Raw genomic sequence first — 22554 nt, 5'->3', positions numbered from 1 at the left:
TTCCTAAAAGTGACCAAAGAGTTCTTCTGGGACACCCTAAGCCTCAAGATGGCTGAGCCCTATCTGTGTCAGAGGGATCTGTCCCACTATGGGAGTCTCCAACCCACCTTCACAAAACCCTAAGCTTTCCCTATGCTTAGTGATTTTGTTTGCTTTTGAGAGAAAAAACACTGTCTTTTCATGATGCAGCCTCTGAAAAAGTATCACAGGAGCTTTGCTCTGCAGTGTTCAGGCTCCTGTTGGCTGCAGTTGAAGATGCATGTACTCAGAATGCCCTAAATTGTGCAGGTCTTGCTCAGACAACAGTTCGTGTGGTGCTGATGGTTTGGATAACTTACCCTGGATGAGCAGTGAGGCACAGACAGAAAGCCTCACAGTGAGAGAAACTGTAGGCCCTTTTTCAATCCCAAACATCTTGTGCTTTGAGACCAGCTACAAGTCACGTCGTTTTTGTGATGATGATGATTTTCTATGAGGCTGACAAATCCTAATCAACCTTGAAAGCAACTGCTGCCCTTTCCTTGTGTAGCCCTGGGTGACCGTGACTGGGAGGTAGCTGTGCTGTGTTAGCAGCTTTGGGATGGTTTTTTCTTCTGCACAAAGACGAGGTTGGGAAACGCTTCTCAGCAAAGTGTAAATACACAACTAATCTGATATGTGTTGTTCTAGCTTTTCCCTTTTTTTTTACTTTTTTTCTTTTTCCTGGCCATAATGTGTTTTGCTCAGACTTAAAGAAAGAAAAAAGGGAGAATCTAATCACAGTCAAGCTGTGCTTTCCTGCCTGTACATAACCATTAAGACTCTTCCAAGCATCTCAGTTTACAGTTTGTGACGCTCAGGGCTTTCACATTCTCTGTGGTAACTTCGTAAAAGCAAGAAATGAAGCAATTTGTACAGGATCCTGTTGAAATGCATGGCTGTTCCATACAAACAAAGCAATCAGCTGTTCCAGAGAGAAGCAATGTCCTTGAAACCATCTGGCACTCAGGATGGTTTGCAGTGAGATTTGTAGAATGGAAGAGATGCTGAAAAACTCCCTGGGCTCCCCCTGTAGTCAATGGGAAGAGAAAGTCGGATTTCTTCCGAGGGCAACTGAGCAGGACCTGAGGGAGCACTGTCTCAGAGATTAGAGGGATCTTAAGAGGACTGAGTTACGTGCCTTGATTTTAGGTGTTAAATGATGTGATTTTTGTCCACTTACAGCTTGATCTGTGAGTTTTGGTTAAAAAATAAATCAAAGATGCAAAATCTGCAGAGCACAATTTCAGCTTTGAAACCTGAGATAGAGGATTATGCCAAGAATGTGTAATCACAATCTTCAATTTTGCAGCTTAATGAAAACACACGGGAAAACGCCCTTTGTTCCCCAGGAACACTTTTATAGGACACAATTCTTGGCTGGGCTAAACAAATGAGTGTTTGGTGTTTTTCCCTTTTAAGGATTTTTAAGAATCACTTACTGTCTACGGACACTATTTAATTGAAGTGTCCTAACCTAGCCTTTTTCAGTGCATGAGAAAACATAGTAGCTCTGATGGGACATACGTATCATTATCTTTTTTCTTTTTTTCCCTCTTCCTTCTCTTTGCAATGATTTGTATGTGGCTTTTGGAACGATGCAATTCTCTTCCACTCTCTTCCTGTATAGTTGGACCAATGCTCTATCAGATACGCCTGGTTATACAACTGAGTTATGGTTTTCTGTCATTAATGAGATAGCAGATAAGGAGCAAGTGAAACTCGGGGGCAGAGCTCAGACTTCTGCTCAAAGGAGTTTCACTACCATTGGGGATCAATCATGGTGTCCCTCTAGCAACAGCCAAAATGCATACGCTTTCCTTGGAGTGCTGCTCACTTCAAATATTTGTGAATATTTCTCAAATGCTTTGAGATCTGCTTTGAGAAAAATGCAGCAAAATTGTCCAGGCAAGGACTTATTCATCATATTTATTTGCTGAGCTATACATGATGAGTGAGGAATTGCTGCAGAGATGGAGGTAAGAGACCTCAATCCCTTGGCAAGCCGCAGGGTATCAACTCTCTTGTGCTAGGCAGCATTAAGTGGTGTTAAAATTGTACCTGGCCAGAGGCTGGTATGAAGTCAAACCTTAAATAAAACTTGTATGAGGAGTGAGCGAGTTGTTTGTCATCTCTCTCAAGCCTACTCTTAAAAATCATGCTGTGCTCAAACTTCCCCTGTTTTGTACTGCGAGAGCTGTTCGTTCAGAGCAGAGTGCTGTGTCTCAGCCCAAATAGTGCTGTGTTGCTAACAGGCTTGTGTATAATAGCAGGAGAAAGAAAAATGGATTTAAAGTGGTGGATGTTTGGATAAGGCTAATTAATAAATCCTAGAAGGGAAATAACTCACTTGAAGTGAGGCATATCTACAGCTGGCACCTTGGCTGTATGGGAAAACGTACCTATAAAAGCATTAACGTCATCCTAACAGCAGGAGAGGGAGATAGTAATGACTGTAGGATGCTGGGCCTGGGGGAAGAAAATACAGCAGCAGTTGGATGTGTGTAGGCTTGCAGCTGCCCTTCCATGCCCTTCTGTCATTTTCTTATGGCTTGGGAAGGTTCCCTTCAAGGCAAATGCTTGTTGGGCTCTATGCCGTGCTGTATTGCAGGATGTAGGCAGGAGCGTGTTGGAAAGGCTGTGACCTGGAGAACCACTGCTGTGGTGGTCTCTTGCTGATGGCCACGTATATACCCTCAGGTTAAGGTGTAGAACAGCCACAAATAGCTTATCTGCTCACCTCCAGACTCTCTCAATGCGCAGTTTCCCCAGATGGCATGGTTGGAAATGGGCTTGATTTCATCGCTGTTTTCACACCCGTTTCATTTGCCAAGTTTTCTCTAATTGCTTCCTTTCAAAAGGCCTGCAGCAAAAAATCTAGGCACATTTTCCCCATGTCCTCAGGCTGCAAACTTGTATCTCCCTGCAGCTATCTTGTGGCAGTGCCTGGTACCCAAACAGGCACTAATGCTGACATGAAAGAGTCCCTTTGAGAACAGGAAGATTTTGTGGCATGGCAAGGGTGAGCTAGAGACCATTTTGCTTCACCTGATCATCACAGAATGTAAAGGATATCAAGGAAAACACTTATTTTGGCTTTGGATTTCCCATGCAGCTCTCCACTGGCTGAAAAGACAGTGGGGAAGCTGCTGAAATGCAGGTTGGAATGCAGTTCTTGGAATGTGTGCCCAATGAAATGCTCCTCCACTCTTTCCTAGTTCTTTTCTATTAGCATTGCATTGGATTACTTGGTGGTGATGTGGAAGTGAACATATGTGGGGTGTTGTCTTCCATCATAAATCCCCCTCCTAAATTCTTTTGAGCATGGGAAACAGCTATTTGGTATTGTCATTTGAGGGGCAGTCATACAGTTTTACGCAGGGTGGTATTGGGAAGATGGGACACCCTTTTGCTTCACTTTTCACATTTCAAGAATGCATTTGTTTCCAAATATGTGTGTATTTGAAACCTGCAGCCTAAGAAAAAGAATTGCTTTGTTGTAGTTGATCACAGGATTGAAGAGCTGATTGCTCTTAAAAACATGGCACGGGTTCAGAAAGGAGTACTCCAAAAGCAAAGATGATGGAAACTAGGCAAACATAGCACAAGACCAGTGGGCCCAAGCATGGGGTTACAGTTGAGCTGCTGTTTCTCCTCTCTTTCATCCACTTCTGACTGTGAACCTTCCCTTGCCACCCTTCCTTAGAGGCAAAGAAATGGGGAGAGAAGTTCTTCACGATACATAGCCATAGAGCATAAACCAATTTACATGTATAGCTTCAAAATGAACGCTTTGATCTGGGATATGCTAAGATCTGTGGCCTTGGAGGATGAGGAAGTGGGATACAGGGGCATGAACATGGGCGAGGAGCTTGAGAAAGGGACATGGACATGGATAAGAGGCATGGACATGGGCACAGGCAGGGCCAACATCACAGTCATGATCATGGTTGGGGGCAGGGACTGAACCAGCATCTCTTATAAAAGAGAAATCCACAGTCCACCATCCCCTCTGCAGGACAACCAGACACCGCAGGCAGACACTGGCATCCCACTCTCCACACCACTCCCTGCCATCACCTCAGGATTTTACCTGGCTGGGATGGAAGCCATCCACTGGCTCGATCAGCTGCCAGGGCTCACCGCCCATCCTGTGCCACTCTTCGGCCGCTGCAGAGCACAAAAGATGAGGGGTTACTGCACTGCACTGAGATAGGACCCCCCATCCTCCTCCAAATGCCCACAGTACTTTTAAGCTCCCAGCAAAGCTGAGTGAAGATTATGATAATTTATATAAAGTTGTCAGAGCCATTACTGCATACAATCTCCATCTCCTTGGGGCAGTATTTAAGACGTTATTGTTGTTTTTTTTCAATCTGAAATATTTAAGCAAGGAAGTGCTGTGAACGTAAATGATAGTAAAACAATTCTCTTTCCCTCCAATAAGACCAGTGCTGTAGTGACTAAAGCTATAAATTATTTAATAGTGATTCAATACTTTTGTATTTTCTACTTTAGTCTCAGCTTCAGCAGAGCAGGAAATAAATATATGAAAGGAAAAGCTAAAGAAAACAGGGCTTTTTAGAGAAAGAGATGGTAACACAGTATTCACAGGCGCTGATGTCTGCAGGAATGGGATGTCACTTTCAGTTACATTACATTACTTCCGAGTGGCCTTTTTCAACTCAACAAAATAACCTTTTGAATTACATAAGCACAACAGTCAATGCAAATGATGCTCTACAGTGAGCCACAGAGCCATTAGAGAAGCAAAATGCTTGCCTTCTTCAAAAGGGCTATAGCGATCAAACCTGGGACCAGTGGATATAACATTAACAGACTATAAATTTGATAATTTTTTTTATAATGACAGATTAAGAATTCCTAATACCGTGCCTAGTGAGCATCCTGTCAGGAGAAAAGTATTTTCCTTTCAAGTGCTACAGTTTTGACCTAGAATTACCAGCATGGACTCTGGCTGTTGTGGCAAGAAGCGATGTCCGGATCCTCATTCTGGCCCTGAATTCATAGATTGGCAGCATTCCTACTTTAACTATAGAAATGTAATTGTGATGCTTTGTTCAACAGCAAAGTGACTTGTTTTGAAGAACAGGACTCAGAAGTTTATTTCAAAACTGTAGTATGTTGAGCACAATGAAATCTTATCTTACAGCAGGGACTGGGTTCACACACAACACGCATGGTGTGAGCTTGGCCAGCCTCTTATAGGTGGTGTCTTACATTGGGTATGAGGCTGTGTACTGTGTTGTACTTTGGACAGATTCCCCTTCCAGTGCCAGAAACAGCAGGTAAGTAAGGTCAGCAAAATTTCTGGCAACAAAGTCAGTTTAGTCTATTATATACTTGACCTCCAAAAATCCCAGAGCTGTTCTTAGACAAATAGATAGCGACTGTGAGCATCCAGAGATTGCCCTAAAGTGCCTATTTCTTAGGCTAGGCTAGGCCAGAGCTTGCTCACATCCACACCAGGAGAAGTCAAAACCAGCCTGTGTTACTGCACTACTTGTTTACATAACCACTAAGTTCTTAAGCCAAAGGCAACATCTCAACTTGAATGCCCACCTAAATCTCAAACAATTGCTCTATACCCAAGAAGGCTCCATCCAAGAAAGCTGGGAGTGGTTGTGTAGATATCAGCACATGCCCGCCTAGAACTCTTGTCCTCATCACAGCACTGCAACCACTGCTAAATATTTGATGTCTGAGGAGGCTAGGGGAGGATTTGCACTTGCTTCAGGAGGAGAGCAGAAAGTAGGTCAGCAGCCTCAGCTCGCTTCTGAGTGCATCCACGAGCTGACAGCTTTACTGATGGAAGCGCACATCGCCGGCTCCAGGGCTGCAGGAAACTTTGCAGGGTGTCTGTCAGAGATGGTGTTTGTATGTGCATGTGTGTTCGTTTGCCTCGTTTATTTAATGCAATGTAATCAAGAACAGCAAATTATATCAAATGTTTCTTTTTGCGAAAGCAAATAAATTACCTAAAGTTAGCAATTCAACTTATTAAGGTAATTTGCCTACCCAGCAGGTAGTTTGTTTCAAATCCCAATGTCTTGTTAAATATTAATTAGCAAACACTTGGCCACCTTGAAACTCTTTGCTATGATATCTAGCTTGACAATGGGGTCGGCATCTTTGAGTTTCAGTTTTGGATGGAAAAAATCCCATCCTAAGCTTTACCTCCTCCTCTGTGTGCTCTGCATGAGACCCAGCCCGGCTCCCAGAACTGGGTCATGGAGAATAAAATAAATTTGTGAGTTTGATGGGTTTTGGCTCCAGCTGAGACTTTTGCAATAGTCCTCGGTGCCTCAGCAGCTTGGTGCTACTGAGGATGGGCAGACGCTGACTGGGAGAGGTGTTGGAGATGTACACTTTGAAGTATTGCCAGCTGCTTCTGTCCCTTCATGGCTCTTCTAGCTGTCTACGTTCTGAGATTTAAAATGGCATTAAAAAAAAAAAAAGGAACATATGGTCCTCAGGCATAATTTTTCAAGCAGGACCTCTTGGTGAATACAAAAATAAGAGAATGCAGATCAGATTTTTTATTTAATTGTTATGTACTGTATATAGAATCTAAAAGTCCATGATATTGAGGAGGCCCCAGAATGGTCAAACTGGAGCTCCTGTCCTGTGGGCTGAGGGATGGAGACGGTGACCCTTGGGAAGAGGTGGCTACAGAGTGTATGGCAATGACCCCATTGCCCGCAGGGAGGTGACAAGACTGTTTCTACCACTGATTTGTCAGGAGTGCTTCTGCTTTCCTTGTGATATGTGGTGCTGTAAATTCTGTTTGTACTTTGTCAGCAGCAGAAGAAAGTGATTTAGGGAATGTGCTTACATAGTATCACTTAAGATCACATAAAGGTGAATGTGGCAAATCCTTCAAGTCAGAGTAGAGCAGTATTTTTGGTGCGGAAGGAAACACAGGAGAGAAGCTAGTTCCTACTGAGGGAGATGCTTTTGGGAGCACTGAGTTAAGGGAAGGTGGCTGCATTTCTCGGGGAGGAAAACTGACTGAGAAAATCTGCCCTTGGTACAGAGCTAACAGATTGGGATGGGTTAGCATCCTAGCATGGGGTTTGAGCACCACTTGAGAGAGGAGAGGGAAAAGCCACTTACTTTGTTTCAGTGGGAAATCCATGTAGAAAACATCAAAGTTGGCAAACTTCTGAGTTCTGCTGATTTCTTTCAGGACATTGGAAAGTTGTAAGGCTCTCTGCAAAAATCAGGCAATGTAGTGACAACTCACAATGCCCTGTGCCATTGCAGATTGCACCAACTCGGATAACAAGACTAACATGACACATAGCTATTTTACCAGAAATTTCTTTTAGCAGTGGCCCTGCTCCTATTCAGGCCCTCTCATTTCAGGGGCCTTTTGATGAGTAGCAGCTCAGTTCCTCTTAAGGAAGACTAAAACTTTCTATAGAGGCTAAATGTTTTCCTTTCCCATTATCTCCATGCTGCTGTGTCAATGGTATTAATGCTCAGTTAGCTAGGCTGTATTCTGCTCTTACTCTCCGTGAAGTAAATTACCTCCATCAGCAACTGACTCCATGCAGGGTGAATTTTACAGACATAACAGAGATTAAGATCTCCTAAATACTTAACATATGCAGGTAGGATGATAACAGAGACAATTAGTTTCAGACAGGAAGCCAGAAGGGAGATGGACTTGTGCCCTGCAGTCATAGAGCTGTTCGTGGACAGCGGTTCTGTACTGCTGGTGTTAAATAAGGTGCAGTCCTGCAAAGACTTAGGAATGTGCTTCATAAGTCAAGAGGGATGGAGCGTACAGTGAAAAACGTATGTAAAGCCTGGCAAAATTAAGGCCGTATTTTTTGTTGGCCATGCCACCAGGAGCAATCTGCTTGAGGGACATCAGTGCAGACCCTGGGCAGCGGTTTGCTCCTGCAGCCAGCAAAACCTGTGCCATCACCTTATCGTGCTCACAGCCCCTGGCCTGTAAGCAATTTCCTTATCAAAGAATTTCTTCTCGAAGAGCAAGACCCTGAATGTTTTTGTCTCACGGAGATCATGGGGACCTCGGAGAGATCATGTCTTTCAAGAATGAATTTGGACAGCTGAAGGATCACAGGATGAACACAGGTTAGCTGTGCTGTGCTCTGAGAGCTTGAGGGATACTTGAAAGAATGGGCACAGAAAATTCCACATCTTGTCATCCACATTTATGGAAGAAAAAATGTTCTGATGTCTTGCATTTGGGACACCAGGTTTAGTCCAGCATCATAACAGTCGTATAAAAGACTAAAACAAAATGAAAGAGATCAGCTTTCTCTTGATATGGAGATGTTCCACATTCTTTTAGTTGCTCTGCATTCCAATGATGTATTTTTATCTGCTGTTGCTGTTGTCAAATGGTTTGGGGCATCTTGTGCTGTTTCAGTGAAAACATCTGGTTGTATAACACAAGACACCTGGTATTTAGGAAGAATTTCATCACGGAGGGGGTGTTCAATACTGGAACTGGCTCACCTGGCAGATAATGGAGTCCCCACCCCGGGAGGTATTAATGAGACTTGTGGATGTGGCACTAAGAGACATGTTCAGTGGTGGGTCTTTGTAGATCAGGTGGACAGTTGGACTTGCTGGTCTTGGAGATCTTTTCCAGTGTAAATAATTCTAGGATTCTATACAAGATTCAGGGGTAGAGCTGACTGGAAGACTCTCTGGGCAAGAGGGTGGACCTGCACATCAAACTCATAGGTACCATTTCTCCTTACCTCTGAGGTCAGGTTCCTGAGAGTCTCGTTGGCAGTCAGCCAGCCGCTGCAGGGGCTCACCTGGGTGGGCAGGGGAGGCAGGAGGTCAGTGGCAAGCAAATGAGTGGAGAGGGCAGGGGTGCTCCTAAGGGAGACCTTACCTGAAGGCAGTTGAGGAAAGTGTACAGCTGGCTGTAGGTGACGTCTCTGTTCAGCTGCCCTGCAAAACACAGAGAGGGAAGCTCTGCATGCCCAGTGGCCACAAGTACTGCCATGACTTTGCTTTGTGGCTCCTCGCATCCCCAGATTTTGTCATTGCTGTTCCAGGAACTACAGAGTATGATAGCACCCAAATGAAATGGGCTCCTCGGGCTGCTTTGTCGGAGCAACGTGACACAGATGTGGCTCCTTCTCTCACCCTACAGCCAGGGAACAACAGCAGGAGAGCTCAAACATCAAGGGCAGGTGGGAATGTCCCAGACCCATATAGTCCCACGTGCCAGGTCCTGACATGGGCTTTTGGTGGCCTGGGGTGCAAATGGCTGCCGCAGCCAACGGGTTTGGTCTACACGAGCCCAGGTGGGTATTTTGTCAGAAAGCCAGGATGACGGCTGGCGGAGCCTGATGGGCTGCCAAGCAGGGAAACCTCCTCACAACCTGTCGGAAGATCTGCCAGAAGTGATGTCTTGCTGCAAAACATGTTGCTGAGGATTAATTGGTTCCCTCTGAGGTGATTGAAGCCCTCTGAAAAATTGCCAACTGGCCCTATAGCTAATCGCTCCTGGTTTGCCTTGCGCCAAAAATGGTACGTGTTATCTTTGATAATTAGACACCCAGTAGAGGAACCGCCCCTGTGATAAACATGCAATCAAGCAAAGAAGTGCATTTGTGTGACTGAAGAGTTATTATCTCCCCCTGAGCCAGAAGGAATGGGGGTTTCCTTTTTTTTCTTTTCCTTATGTTTTCACTTGATAGTAGTATAGTGCTAATTTGAGAAAAGGTGATGATCGCAGAATCACAGAATCACAGGGGTTGGAAGGGACTTCAAGAGATCACCAAGTCCAACCCCCTTGCTAAGCAGGTTCCCTATAATAGGTTGTATACGCAGGCATCCAGACAGGTTTTGAATATCTCCATAAAAGGAGTCTTCACAACCTCTCTGCAGTCTTTCCCAGTGCTCCATCACCCTTAACATAAAGAAGTTCTTCCACATGTTCGTATGGAACTTCCTATGTTCATGTTTATTACTCCTTGTCCTAGCACTACACACCACCAAGAAGAGCCTGGCTTCGTCCATTTGCCTCCCACCTCCATTTAGATGTTTATAAACATTAATCAGATTCTCCTCTCAGTCCTCTTTTCCCCAGGCTGAACAGATCCAGGTTACTCAGCCTTTCCTCACAGGGGAGATGCTTCAGGCACTTTATCATCTTTGTGGCCCTTCGCTGGACTCCTTCTAGGAGATTCCTGTCTTTTTTGAACTGGGAAGCCCAGAACTGGACACAGTAGTCTGAATGTGGCCTCACCTGGGCAGAGTAGAAGGAGAGGATCATAGAGTAACAATAGAAATGGAGACTTCATACTTCCAGAGAAAAGGAACTTTTGATGGGGAAAATGACCTGGCAGTATATCAAGCAGAAACTATGGGGCTTATGAGTAATGACAAAACTTGGGGAAATCAAAGCCTCCTGAAAGCTCAAATAGCAAAAATCATTTGAAGGTATAATCTACCATCTTAATGAAGTGATTTACCTTCTCTTCTCTCCCTTTACCGATGAAGACTAATATGGCAACAACTTCTTACTTATTCAGATGCAGGAAAGATTTCTTTACCCAAAGATCAGAAGGGACATACTTTTGGCCTGGTTCCTCTACAGTTCCTCATACCTACACTTGAATGGAGAACATCAAACACACTTCTGCTACATGTAAAAATGTCATGGTTTTATGGTTTTTGTTATTGGTATTTCGATAAAAACTTTCTTTGTTACCTGGATGAAGTATTTTGTGTTTTTTCTTTATAGACCGTGGGATAATAAGAACAAACATTATCTCGAGGCACCTTAGGGCAACTTTACTCGAGAGAAAGCCTCAAAACGTGCCTATGTAGTGTGAAGCTTCAGTCGTCACACCTACGTGCAGAATAGGAGGTGGCAGTCACCCGAGTGCTTGTGGAAAATTTATTTCTCTAGTATCTACTCAGTCTTTTGCAACTCCTTGGCTTAATCCTGCCCTGGTCCACACCTAGTTTTACCAAGACATCCATCAGTCAGAGAGTGGAGGTGTTCACCAGGTGCCCAGCTTGTTTCCACCTCCACATTTTTGTGTTGAGCATGGTTTGGGGCTGAGTGGGTTTGGGCATCATATGTTTAGGGATCTGCCGTCTAGATGCTCTATTCCATGCTGGGGGTGACTATCCAACTGCACAGCCAAGCTCATATTTTCCACATCTCCACTACTTAGGCTTCCTTGAAATATGCCAATAGACTCACAAATTACTCAGGGAGAGAAGGAAACATGAGTGAGTGATAACCAAAAGGACCCCACCACATCTCATATTTACCCAGAGGATGATATCTGTTGTGTAGGTTATCCCAGAGAAAGCGTCCATCCACCAAGCCTGTCAGAATCACGTGGCTGCTGTTTGGAAGCCGGGAGTCCAGGTATCGCAGAGCTTGCATGACGTTGGAGAACATTTCTTTGGGGGTGGTCATGTGAGCCAGCGTGTCCTTGTTCCTGCAGAAGGGAGTGCAAACAGGGCATTGTGTCAGGCAATGCTGGGCCTACAAACAGGCACGTGCAATAGCAGCGCTTTCTTGTTCTCTGTTCTTCCATATTAGGTTAGCTAAATAAAACCTTATAGAAGTGATGTGGTGCTCTTTAGACTCCTGTTGCTATTGCCATAATAATGAGCAATGCAGAAATTAATCGTAACAAACAAAAGCCTTCTCACAGTTAAAAACACAGGCAGGTGTGCAGTCTTGTTTTGTGGAGTAACCTCTGAAGTTGAAATAAATTCCAACTTACTTACATAAGAAAAACAAACAAGCCAAACTCCCCCAGGCTTCTTAGAGAAAACTACTCTTGTTATATTAATAAAACAACCATTTCATTGTATAAAGAGCACTCGCCTGATCTCTCCCGAGTGCTATTGCCTCATATCAACAGGTGGATGGAGGTGTCTCCAGGCAGGTAATCTCCCAAGGGCTGGGGAGATGATGCTGGTCCTGGTGTGAAAATGCAGCTCAGTTTGACCAAAGCTTTCGGAAAGAAAGGCCTTTTTCTGAATCCTTTATCTGAAGAGCACCCAGCCTTCCATGTGGTACAGAGGCTTGGAGACCTTCCCTGTCAAAGTCCACGAGCCCCATATAGCCAATGTACGGCTTCCCCACAAGCAAGAGCAGGGTAAGCTCAAGATGGGGATGACTAAACTGTTGGAAAATCAGGCAGGATTGCTTGCTGGTGAGTGTCCTGCAAAAGCAGAAGCCTCCACAGCCTTTGGTGTTTTGCTTTGAGGCACTAGAAACGGTTGCACTGTGGGGAGGACTGAGTGCCATGCTCTTCCATTAAGGATCTGGGATTCCTTGCCAAGATACATTTTGCCTGCAAGATAGTAATTAGACAAGTTTCCTGGGCCTAGATGTTGATCTTAGTGCAGTATGTGCTTCTGCAGTGTCTGAGAATTTCTGGTTAGAGAGAAGTGAAAAACAGCATCAAGATTCAGGTTCACGTTTGTGACAGCCACCCAAACAAAGTACTTTTGAGATAAGGCTGTAGTCTTGCCCTTAAATTATTTGATTTTCACCTGCAGGTGTTGCAGAACCTGATTTCAAAGTACTGCGCTGATGTAAGCAAATACTATGGTAAGCAAATACAGCAGAGGGAGGTAAAATTCATATGACATTCATAGCTCCATGTTCTCTTGTCATTCCCTACTGAAGCCACGCAGATGTTTCCATGCATTGCTTTACATTTCTTTTCTGTGCCAGGCTTTGAAATTAAAACCTTTAGAACCTCTGGAAGCTGATATCATTCCAGCATGTAGCAAGCAGCATTAATGACAGGATGCTTGGCTGCTTGCATTGGATCAAGCTATTTTAGGGAAAGCTCCCTTCTTCCCTACCGTACACAAATGCACAATGGATGGACACATGCAGCTTGTGGATGTCTCAGCACCACGGGTACCACATAGAGACAGCTTCATGCAAACTGGACAACACTTTTCCAGCTCTGCTCCACCATGTTTGGTCATTGTCACCCTTGTGTTTGCTGGAGAAGTTGTAATTTCAAAGCTGGGAAAGAGAGGCTGGAGAAGGTTGCCTTGCCCCAAGTGCAATCAAAAGGTGCAGCGACAGCGTGGTGTCTGCAATTGGTGGTGCTCATTATTGTCAGAGCGTGGAGACTACTGGGAGCGTACACCACACACTCAGTTTCATTATCTTCCTCCTCCACAAGAATCCATGTAACTCATTGCCCTACCCTTCACATGAATATGGGCATTTTAACCACACCTTGGCTAAGAACTGTGTCTCCAGTGTGCTCAGCACATGACTCTCTCGTCTGAAGCTAAAATACAGGATATGGCCAGAAAGACAAAATTACTGCTCTTCAAAGATGCCCTGAATAGGTTTTCATTTGTCTAGCTTGTGGCTTAAAGCCAGGCATTCTGGACGCTGCGCATCCTCTTTGGGCATTATCAGGCCATAGAGTGACCAGATGACAAAAAAATCCTGCTGTGCTCCCCATCCCATTCAGTGGAAGCGTGATGTTTCCATACCAGCTGCAGTACTTCCTTTACTGGAGTCACAGGGGATCAATGCAGCCAGCATCTCTTTTGATGCTATGGATGTTGTGGAGGAAAACAGACAGCAAAGAGAGTCAGAGCAGACAAAAGTGTCTCTGGCAGGTAATGGGCACCACGACAAAGCAGTAACAAATGCTGTTTTGTAAAATACAAATGGATGACATAAAGTTGAAATTATTTAAACTTGTGGAGAGCTTCTTTTTTTCCTTCAGGCAAGAATAGAAAGCTGTGTTAGGGGCAGGGGAAGGAAGAGGATTAACCTGCAGAATGAGGACTAAATCACAAGGAAAAGCAGTGACTTTAGCTTTTTTTTTTTCTCATTTGGACTTAAATGAGAATTATGTTGATAACACAGCAATGTTTCAGTTGTTGCTGAGCACTGCTGCACAGGGCCAAGGATGTTTCAGCTTTTCATGCTGGGGGAACAAGGAGCTGGGAGGGGACAGTTTAGAGCAGCTGACCTAAACTAGCCAAAAGGCTGACCAATAGTACATGACTTCATGCTCAGCAATAATAGTAGGGTTGGGGAGCAGCTGCTGCTTGGAGAGATTGGCTGGGCGTTAGCGGGTGGTGAGCAATTGTTTCGGGCATCACCTGTGTTGTGCATTCTTTTTGTTGTTACTGGAGATTTTTGTTAGTTAGTTCTTCCTACCTTTCCTTTCCCTTCCAACTCTTGCTTATTAAACCATCCTATCTCAACCCAGTGAATTCTTGCGCTTCCCAGTTCTCTCCAGCATACCACTGCAGTGGGGTCCAAGTGAACAGCTGTGTGGTGCTTAGCTGCCTGCCAGGTCAAACTGTGAGACTGACTTAAAAGAAAATCTGAAGATCCATCATGGTGAAGGTAATGTTAGATAGACAGAGTGCCCTTTCAGACCACTTGCAAAAACAGAGCTGGGGTGTGGGTGTGCTGTGCGTTGGCCTGCTTGCAAGGTGTGAGCTTTCTGGGCTGTAGTTTTGTCACTAAGGGAGGAAGAGAAGTATCAAAACAATGACCTCTGGGCAACCCTGTGAGCGTTCATAATGGGTAGTGCCAGAATCATTAGTTTGGAAGGCTTCAGTTCATTCTCCTGCTGAGCTTGTGATGTGAGCAAAGCCAGAAAGAAAAAAAAGCCATCAGGAGAGCACAACAAAGCCTGCAGGCAGTGTGCAACATAGGCAGTGTGGAAATCGACCTTGACAGGAGACCATATTGTGGTTCTTCAAAAAAGGTAGGCCTGGCACACTACCCCATCTGGGGGGAGATGGCACACTGGGCAAAATGGATACACATGCTCATAAATGCTATTCTTTTTCCTCCTGTTGTTGTAATACTTCATTTCATTTGCTATATAAGAAATGGTCAACTTCAAGCATGCCTTTGGTCACTTTATCACTGGCTTGTAAAAGAAGGACAGAAGAGCTCTAAATAAGGGCTGGTAAGCAGCAACGATAGATGCAGATAAGGTGATAACCAGTATTTTCAGCAGAAAAATAAGAATGAAACAAAGACTAAGCAACAACAGCAAAGCAAAACATCACTGAGGGGAACCCTAAAGCAAAGAGAATAAAATGTCAAAGCAGCAAGGAGTAGTCTAAAGAACCAAATTTATGGCCATATAAAAGCTAGCTTGATTTCCACCTTACCCATTGCAGACGTCATTCCCAATCGTAGCATAGATAACTATGGCTGGATTGTCCAACAGTTGGTTTCTGGCCAAGCTGAAAGGATGCACGTTAAGCACATTAGTTTTTTAAATTATTTATTAAATTATTTTATTATAATAATAAAAATATTAATTAATTAATTGCACATAAGCAGCACATTAGTGGGAAACACGTCCTCAGTGCCCGAAGCACATGCTGTATGAGTTCATGTTTGGAAGTAGCTTGTTCAGACTTTGCCAATGCTCAGACTACTATAATTCCAGGTTTTCTGTTTTTTTTTTTTTTTTTCTTTTCTGTAGTTTTATATTTTAATCAAGGTTCTCACATTAATTTTTTCCTCGTCCCTTTCACCCGTTATGGATTTTTCTCTTTCTCTGCCCTTCTTGCTGGCTTTGTATCTACTATTCAGAAGCCAAATCAAGTAGCTTCATTTCAGGACAAAGACACAAATCAACCTGTGAAGTTTTTAATTAGAGTTGGGACAAAACTGTATGTGTGGCTGACAACTACGTTTATAGATGGGGTTGAGCACAATATCAAATTAGGATGTGGCTTGAAGTTCAGCACTAGAGAGGAATGATTCATCAATGTTTGCTTTTTTTTTTTTTTCTGCAGGGGAGAACTGTAAATCTTTTAGGAGTGAACTGCATCAACGTAAGGAAGGCTAACCCTAACCCTGACCCTAATCCTAAACCAACCATTCCATGGCCATCAAATTCATCTGAAAAGGAATGATTCTTCCTCTCCCTGTCTGGTAGCTACTCATTGTATCCATACAGGGTTAATACTCCAGGCATACCCATGTCCATCACATTGCTGCTAATCAGGAGCAATGTGGTTAGTGAGACCCATAGGATAGATATAAGGAAAAGCTCAACCTTTTCCTGAAATCTATGGAAATGCCCCACTGGCTTAAGATCAAGACCTCGGAGTTGGTGACATCCACATTTTAAGAGTTTTTTCTCTCTTAATGAATTTTGGTACCATAGAGGAAACAGTCAGCACTTCAGAGCACAGTGGACTGGTGAAATTGTGCTTCTCAAGGCACTTGTGGATAATACATTCACTGCAGGGCCCTGCTGCTTCCATCTGAGGGTGTAGGACCCCACACACACACTTCTGTACCTGCAGTCAGCACTCAGAATCCCATCAGACACTCACCTTTTTATTAATCTGAGGAGATTTCGTGAAGAACCACCTGATCACATGCAGTGGGAATAAGAACAGTAAAAAAATCATTACAGGGACAAATAAAGGGAAAAGCAAAACCCAATTCACTGCACATTTCTAAGAATGTAGGAGTATTAAAAATAAAATGGGAGCAGCAAGTGCCTCTGTAACCTTCTCGTGTGCCAGCATTAGGAAGTAAAGCTGCATCCAGTACCTGCTGACCTGAGTTCACACATCAGACCATAGAAAGTCAGTTACTTACAAGTATTGGGTTGTTTGGATCTGGCTTTTAATCTAGATCTGGCAGCTTCTTCCCATCTGTTGAACACAGTAGTCTCTTGTAAACCAGCCAACCTGACTTGTCAACAGTTGATCTACTTTTAACTTTTCCTATAAACTGCAAGAGGAACTGTTCTCACTCTCCTAAGTGTCTCACAGCTATGTCACATTGGGAGTGATTCAGGTCCTAAACATAAGCACTAAGAGCCATTTTTGACATCCCAGGGTACCCAGGACGCCTGCAGCAGGATTGGCAGATACAACACAGGATGCCTGTGAGATTGTGCACTTCTGGAGGGGCAGCTGGTGGTGGGAAAGATTCTGTAAAGACTCTCTGCTTTGCTACAGCAGTAGGCACCAATGTTGGGATGTTTGCATCGTTCCTGCCACCAGAGGCAGACTTATGAAAAATAGTATTAGGCCAGCTGCAGCCCTCCATAAAAGCTCTGCATTTCATTAGCAATTCACCCAAATGGCTGGGTGCAACGTTTTCCTCCTCCAGGAAAAGAACTAGCTAAACCTAAGCATCTGTAAAGGTCTGCTGCATTTCATTTATGCGTTGAATAAGAAAAGCATTTCCCAACCAAGAGAGCTTTTATGCATAAAACTTTCTAGCAGGCCTTGCTAGAAAGTGTACACATCCCAGCTGCCCACAGCATGCAAATCAAACTCCATCACCTGCAGAGCAGGAGTGGCAGCAAAAAAGCAGCCAGGAGAAGCACGGTGCTTTGTTCAGGATTGGACCGGGACTGTGGCAGCAAGCAGCTCACCTACAGCGTGATTCAGGAACATGAACTTCAGAAGAGAAGGCCCTATGCATTGTACTTGCTTTTATTTTGTCCTATTTTCACTTTCTCTCCTCTTTTCTCCCTCTTCTTGTATTACACTCCGCTCAGCTCCTCCCTGCTCTCTCCTTTTTTCTGCACAGTGCCTTGAAGCTTGCTTTGAGGAGCAAATCCAGTCCTCCTGTGGTTTGCGGGGGGAAAGTTGTGGGCAGAACATCATTAAATCTCCTCTGGACTGGTGTTGTGAAAAGATCTAAGAGATAAACCCCTAAGGTAGCAATAATACACTTTGCATTTGAATAGAAGTGCCTTTGTTACTATCGCCAACTGCATATATCACGAAATCCTTTATGTTTTAAATAATCCAGTTCTTCCAGGCTAAAAATGAATGCCTCTATCTGCTGTCTCACTCTTGAGGGTTGCTAGTCCAAGCAAAATCCACTTCTCCTGTTGAGAAGCCCTTTTCAGCAGAATAAGAGCTCCACGCAATCCTTAGAAAACATGGCTTGGAACAGAAAAACCACTAGCTGTCCGTTTTTTTTCTGCTTAATATCCTTTCAGCAAGAATTCAGCATCTCTCTGTTAAGCCACTCTGCCACATGACTCCCTGAACTGAGTGCTAGTGCAAATAAATTAATTGGGATCTCTGGAAATTAAAGATGTATTTGCAAAAGGTAAGAGGCTCATCTTGGGTAGGTGCTACCTCCATGAGTGTAAATAGTGAAAAGCAGCTCAGCACAGTAAATCAATCATAAATAATGAATCAAGAAGACTGAGAAAATGAAGGGCTTTCATAGAGAGCATTTTCTTATGGGTAAACTGAGTTATTAAGGAAGTTTTTATGATCTAGGTTGCAATTTCTGAAGAAAACATTCAAGAGAGAAGAAAGAGATCAGAGAGAATGAGTATTTGAACTTCTGTTACCCTTGCATTGCAGAATGCCTGCCGTCTCCTCCTGGACCTCTCCTCACCTCCCCTTAGTTGCTTTCCAAACATTTTCAGACTGGTGGCACTTTTGGTGAGGAGTCAGGGTTGGTTTTACTTCCACAACCCCAAGTTTCACAAGCCTTGAAATTCTTCTAAGTTGTGCTTTTCTTGGTTTGCTTGCTCAAGCCCTTGTATGGCTGACAATGTGCAGTGTGGTCCTGCACAGATAGAGTCTGGGTCCAGTTAGCTATAAAAGTGCTGCATGGCTAAGAAAGGCTTCTGCTTTCTCATCTTTTGCTCCTTATGCTGTGAATGCAATTAGAAATGCAATAGGGTAAAAGAAAAATAGTTTCCGATTTTCCCCAAGTGAACTGTGAACACAGTAGAATTTCCAAGACAGCCAAAATCTAAAAACCCCACAAAACCATGATTCTTTCTAAACTGGTTTCAAAGCCACCACGAAGTACCTGGTTCTTGATTGCTCAGAGAGCCATGGCACGTGTTAACATGGCTGATTTTTTTCTCATCGAAGGCAAAAATCCCAAAGAGACAGATCAGACTATGAGTGGCAAATTAATACGCAAAATAACCATGATCTTTAACAATGTCCAAGTATCTCATGGAAAACATGGATGAGAATCACAGAACTGTTATGTAATTATTTAGAAATTCTTTAGAAATGAGAGTGTTCACTTTCTCCATGTTTACTTAATGATACTTTGGAAGATTTGAGCAAATTATTGTGCAGAACAGGATGCTTCTATCAAAGGGGTTTCTACATGTGCTGGGACACATTCCAGCCCTACGTCTGAGCTTCCAGACCCAATCCTCACATCTTAGGATCAACTTCAGTCAGTCAAAACCCAGAAATAACTTATAGACTGCAAGCACGTGTGAAGATGCCAAAAGTCAAGACACCAAAATCATACTGAAAAGGATGAATGAAGAAATTAAAATGTTGATGGAGAACATTGATTAGGAGTGCGAGCTGATTGCTGTGCATTCACAGTTGGCCCACAACTCCTGAATTTCTCTCTTTCACTGCATCTCTCTGGGTCAGCACTGTTTTTGGAGGAAGGGTAAGTTACCCCAGATGGAGCTCAGTCAGGCCGGTGGGTCAGTTTGATCTTCACTGATATCAGCAGTGCCAATTTAAATCCTCACATTCTGTGATATTATGCTGAACAAGGCAAGAAGAGCAAACCTTTTACAATATTGTGTTCAGTGTGATGATTAAGAGAAGATACCAAGGGAAGATCCCCCGGGATTTTTCTATCTCTTTTGTAATTTTTCTCCTTTTTAAATTCCCTTCTCAATTTTCTTCACATCCTTTTGCCTTGTCATAGGCTCCTCTCCTTTTGTACCATGTAGGAGTCTGCAGTGTAAGTATGAGAGAGAGAAGTATAAAAAGGAATGGTACGTACAACGAGACATCTCTTTTTTAAGTTTGTGAGGGAATTGGGAAGATAGAAGAAAGAAAGGCACATCTATTAATTTAAATAGAGGAAAACAAGGTGATAGGTTATCAGACACTGAGGTTAACTGGATATAAATGAGAACGGTTGGCCTCCTCTAATTTGGCCGTTTTTTATTCCCTTGCCCAAAAAGTTATCTGAGGGACAGTGACCATGAATGCCACCAACTACAAATGCCAGGTGAGTAGGTCAGGAGTACCTGTAGGCAACCACGACACCAAAAACACTGCCAAAAAGACCAAAAGTCTCTGAAACATCCCACATGCTTCAAGAAGTAGGAAAGCATACAGTGGTATTGCCAGTGACAAAGGTGCTGGCATCCAAGGGGAATTTCTCCAAGGGAAAAGCCCACCTGAATTTTGAAGGGAAACCTTGTCTCATGCTGCCCGTTGAGAAACTTATTCCACCCAGTGAGACAACTGGCTGTTGGGGCTGGGGGCATTTAGCATTTAGCAAGTTTCTAGGCAGCATTAGGGGCAGAGGTGCTCCTCATGTATGGCCATCAGGACTCAGGTCAGTGAGGGGAAATATTCCTTAAACTAAATTATCCACCCAAGGAGAACAATTTTTCCCTCATTTCTGCAGCCAGATTTCTGAAGCATTAAAATTAATTGAATACAATGCAAACAGAATGTGATAATAACAGAATAATCAAGTATCTTTTAAGCATACTGCTGGGAACATCATTTAGCCCAACGCAAAATAGCTAACATAATAAACGTTAATTTCAAAGGGAGATTGCTGTGTTCCTTCAAGAAAGCACAAATATAATATAATTTGATTATAACAGATACAATCAAACTCCGTTTTGAAGCAACTCATAGTTTCTTTTCAGCCCCACTCTTCTGTTTTGAGGGCTATTCAAGGTTTTCGCTCTTTGGTAGTGACCTTTTTTAAAGATCCCACCACAAACAAAGGTGTAACTAATGAAAACCCATGCTCTTGTACCAGAAGTGTCCTTTAGTTTAAACCATTCTTCCCTCTTTGTGATGTTTTTACCTTCAAGGATTCAAAGCCAGAACAGTAATCCCCTTTAATCTTTACTGAGGTGTTTTTACATCAAGCTGTTCCCTTGAAAGAGTCGACAGCTCCTCCCTTAAATAATACGCATTCGAGTACTGCGTCCAGATTAAAACACTAAAATGGAGCCCTGGGAAATCTCACTAGAGCCCCACCACCAGCCTGATGTAACTTCACTATGACCCCTTGAGCCTGATCTGTCAGCCAATTGTTCACCCACTGCATTATGTTTAGTCTACTCTTATGCTGGATGCTTTGTCTGGAAAGATACTGTGAGAAGCATTTTCAAAAGCTTAACTGAAATCCAAAAAGATTACATCTAGGCTTCCCTTGGTCAAATAGATGGGTAACCTTGTCAGAAAAGGAGATTCACATCATTAAACGGGACTTTCCCATCATGAACCCATGTTGGCGGTGACCAATGATGTCATTTCTTTTCAGGTGTTTTTCAGTAACTCCCAGAATAATAATTGCTATAATCCTAGCAGGCACTGAAGTGAAATGGACAGGCCTGTAATTATCAGGACCTCCTTTTCTTGTCCCTTTTGAAAATTGGGATGTTTATCAGCTTCCAGTTAACTGAGACTTTTGCAGATTCCCAAGACTATTGAAAAATACTTGAGAGAGGTCTCACAATGACATCAGCCAGCTCTTTGAGCATGCTGACATGAATCCTATCAGGCTCCATCCAGATGCAGCAGCAAGTCTAACGTAATTTCAGGGTTGGCTGCAATCTGCATTACTGCAGTCATGATCCCAGATCCCACCATCAGTGTTGAAGACAAAGAATTATACATCTCTGCTTTACACGTATCCCTATTTGCGAGGTGACCATCCTCATCAAGTAACAGAATAATGTTATCTTTGGTTCTTCTTTCTTTGTTAACATATTTTAAAAAGTTCTTTTGGTTGTCCCTCACACTACTGGCCACCACAACTCTAATTGAGTTTTGACTGCATGTACCTTCCCCTGCAATAGCAAACAGCATCTTTGTAGTACTTCCACATTGCCTGACCTTGCTTCCAGTGTCCATACACTTTCTTTCTCTATCTAAGCTGCAATCAACACTTTACCCTTGAGACACTGTTTACAAGCAACAAAGCTAGGAGGGCATCTTGACTCCTTTAGGTCCTTAGAAGCAAAATAACAACCAATTTCACCATGTAACAATGCTTACAGAATGATGATTTACTCAAAACATAGTTCCAGCAGGGATACATGAAAAAATTATTGCTGCCCACAGAATTTAACTGCTACATTTGGTAAGAACAGCCTAGAAGCTACAGTACCGTGCAGGTGTTGAGGTAGATGAGTTTAATTCCCAGCTCTGCTATAGTCTGAGATGGCTTGTAAATCACTTCATGTCTTCACATGTGAAATAGCATTAATACTCTTCTCATTATCCTTTACCATTAAAGCATGCAACTTGACTTCAAAGTACTGTTACTAGTATAACAGTGGCCATTTAATACACAGTTAAGTAGGTTTTATTTACATCCTTAAAGGGTGCTCTGAAACCACACATTCCTTAAGCTTCTAATGGAAATAGCAACTGGGTAGAACATACATCTCTAATGCTGGAAGCTTTACTAACAGCCCCACAAGTTAAAAAAAACAACAACAAAACTGTCAGATGAGTGTAACTCAACTGGACACAAAAGAAAAAATATCAGCGAAGTGTTTCATA

The 22554-nt window shown here is 43.2% G+C and overlaps 1 protein-coding gene across 2 annotated transcripts in view; it reads right to left on the bottom strand.

Moving 5' to 3' along the window:
- The window catches only part of AOAH (acyloxyacyl hydrolase), a 67652-nt gene that overhangs the window by 5017 nt on the left and 40081 nt on the right, over positions 1-22554 (bottom strand). For both annotated transcript variants that reach the window (XM_010713032.4, XM_010713031.4), the window contains exons 15-21: positions 16372-16408; positions 15190-15264; positions 11323-11495; positions 8921-8979; positions 8781-8840; positions 7156-7252; positions 4112-4188 (exon numbers count right to left, since the gene is read on the bottom strand). In XM_010713032.4, the coding sequence (XP_010711334.1) occupies positions 4112-4188; positions 7156-7252; positions 8781-8840; positions 8921-8979; positions 11323-11495; positions 15190-15264; positions 16372-16408 (578 nt within the window). The remainder of the gene's footprint in view (positions 1-4111; positions 4189-7155; positions 7253-8780; positions 8841-8920; positions 8980-11322; positions 11496-15189; positions 15265-16371; positions 16409-22554) is intronic.

Source organism: Meleagris gallopavo, chromosome 6 (genome assembly GCF_905368555.1).
Source record: "Meleagris gallopavo chromosome 6, MGAL_WU_HG_1.1, whole genome shotgun sequence".
Taxonomy (NCBI): domain Eukaryota; kingdom Metazoa; phylum Chordata; class Aves; order Galliformes; family Phasianidae; genus Meleagris; species Meleagris gallopavo.
The sequence above is the reverse complement of the archived record's forward strand: the minus strand, read 5'-3'. Positions and strand labels throughout refer to the sequence as shown.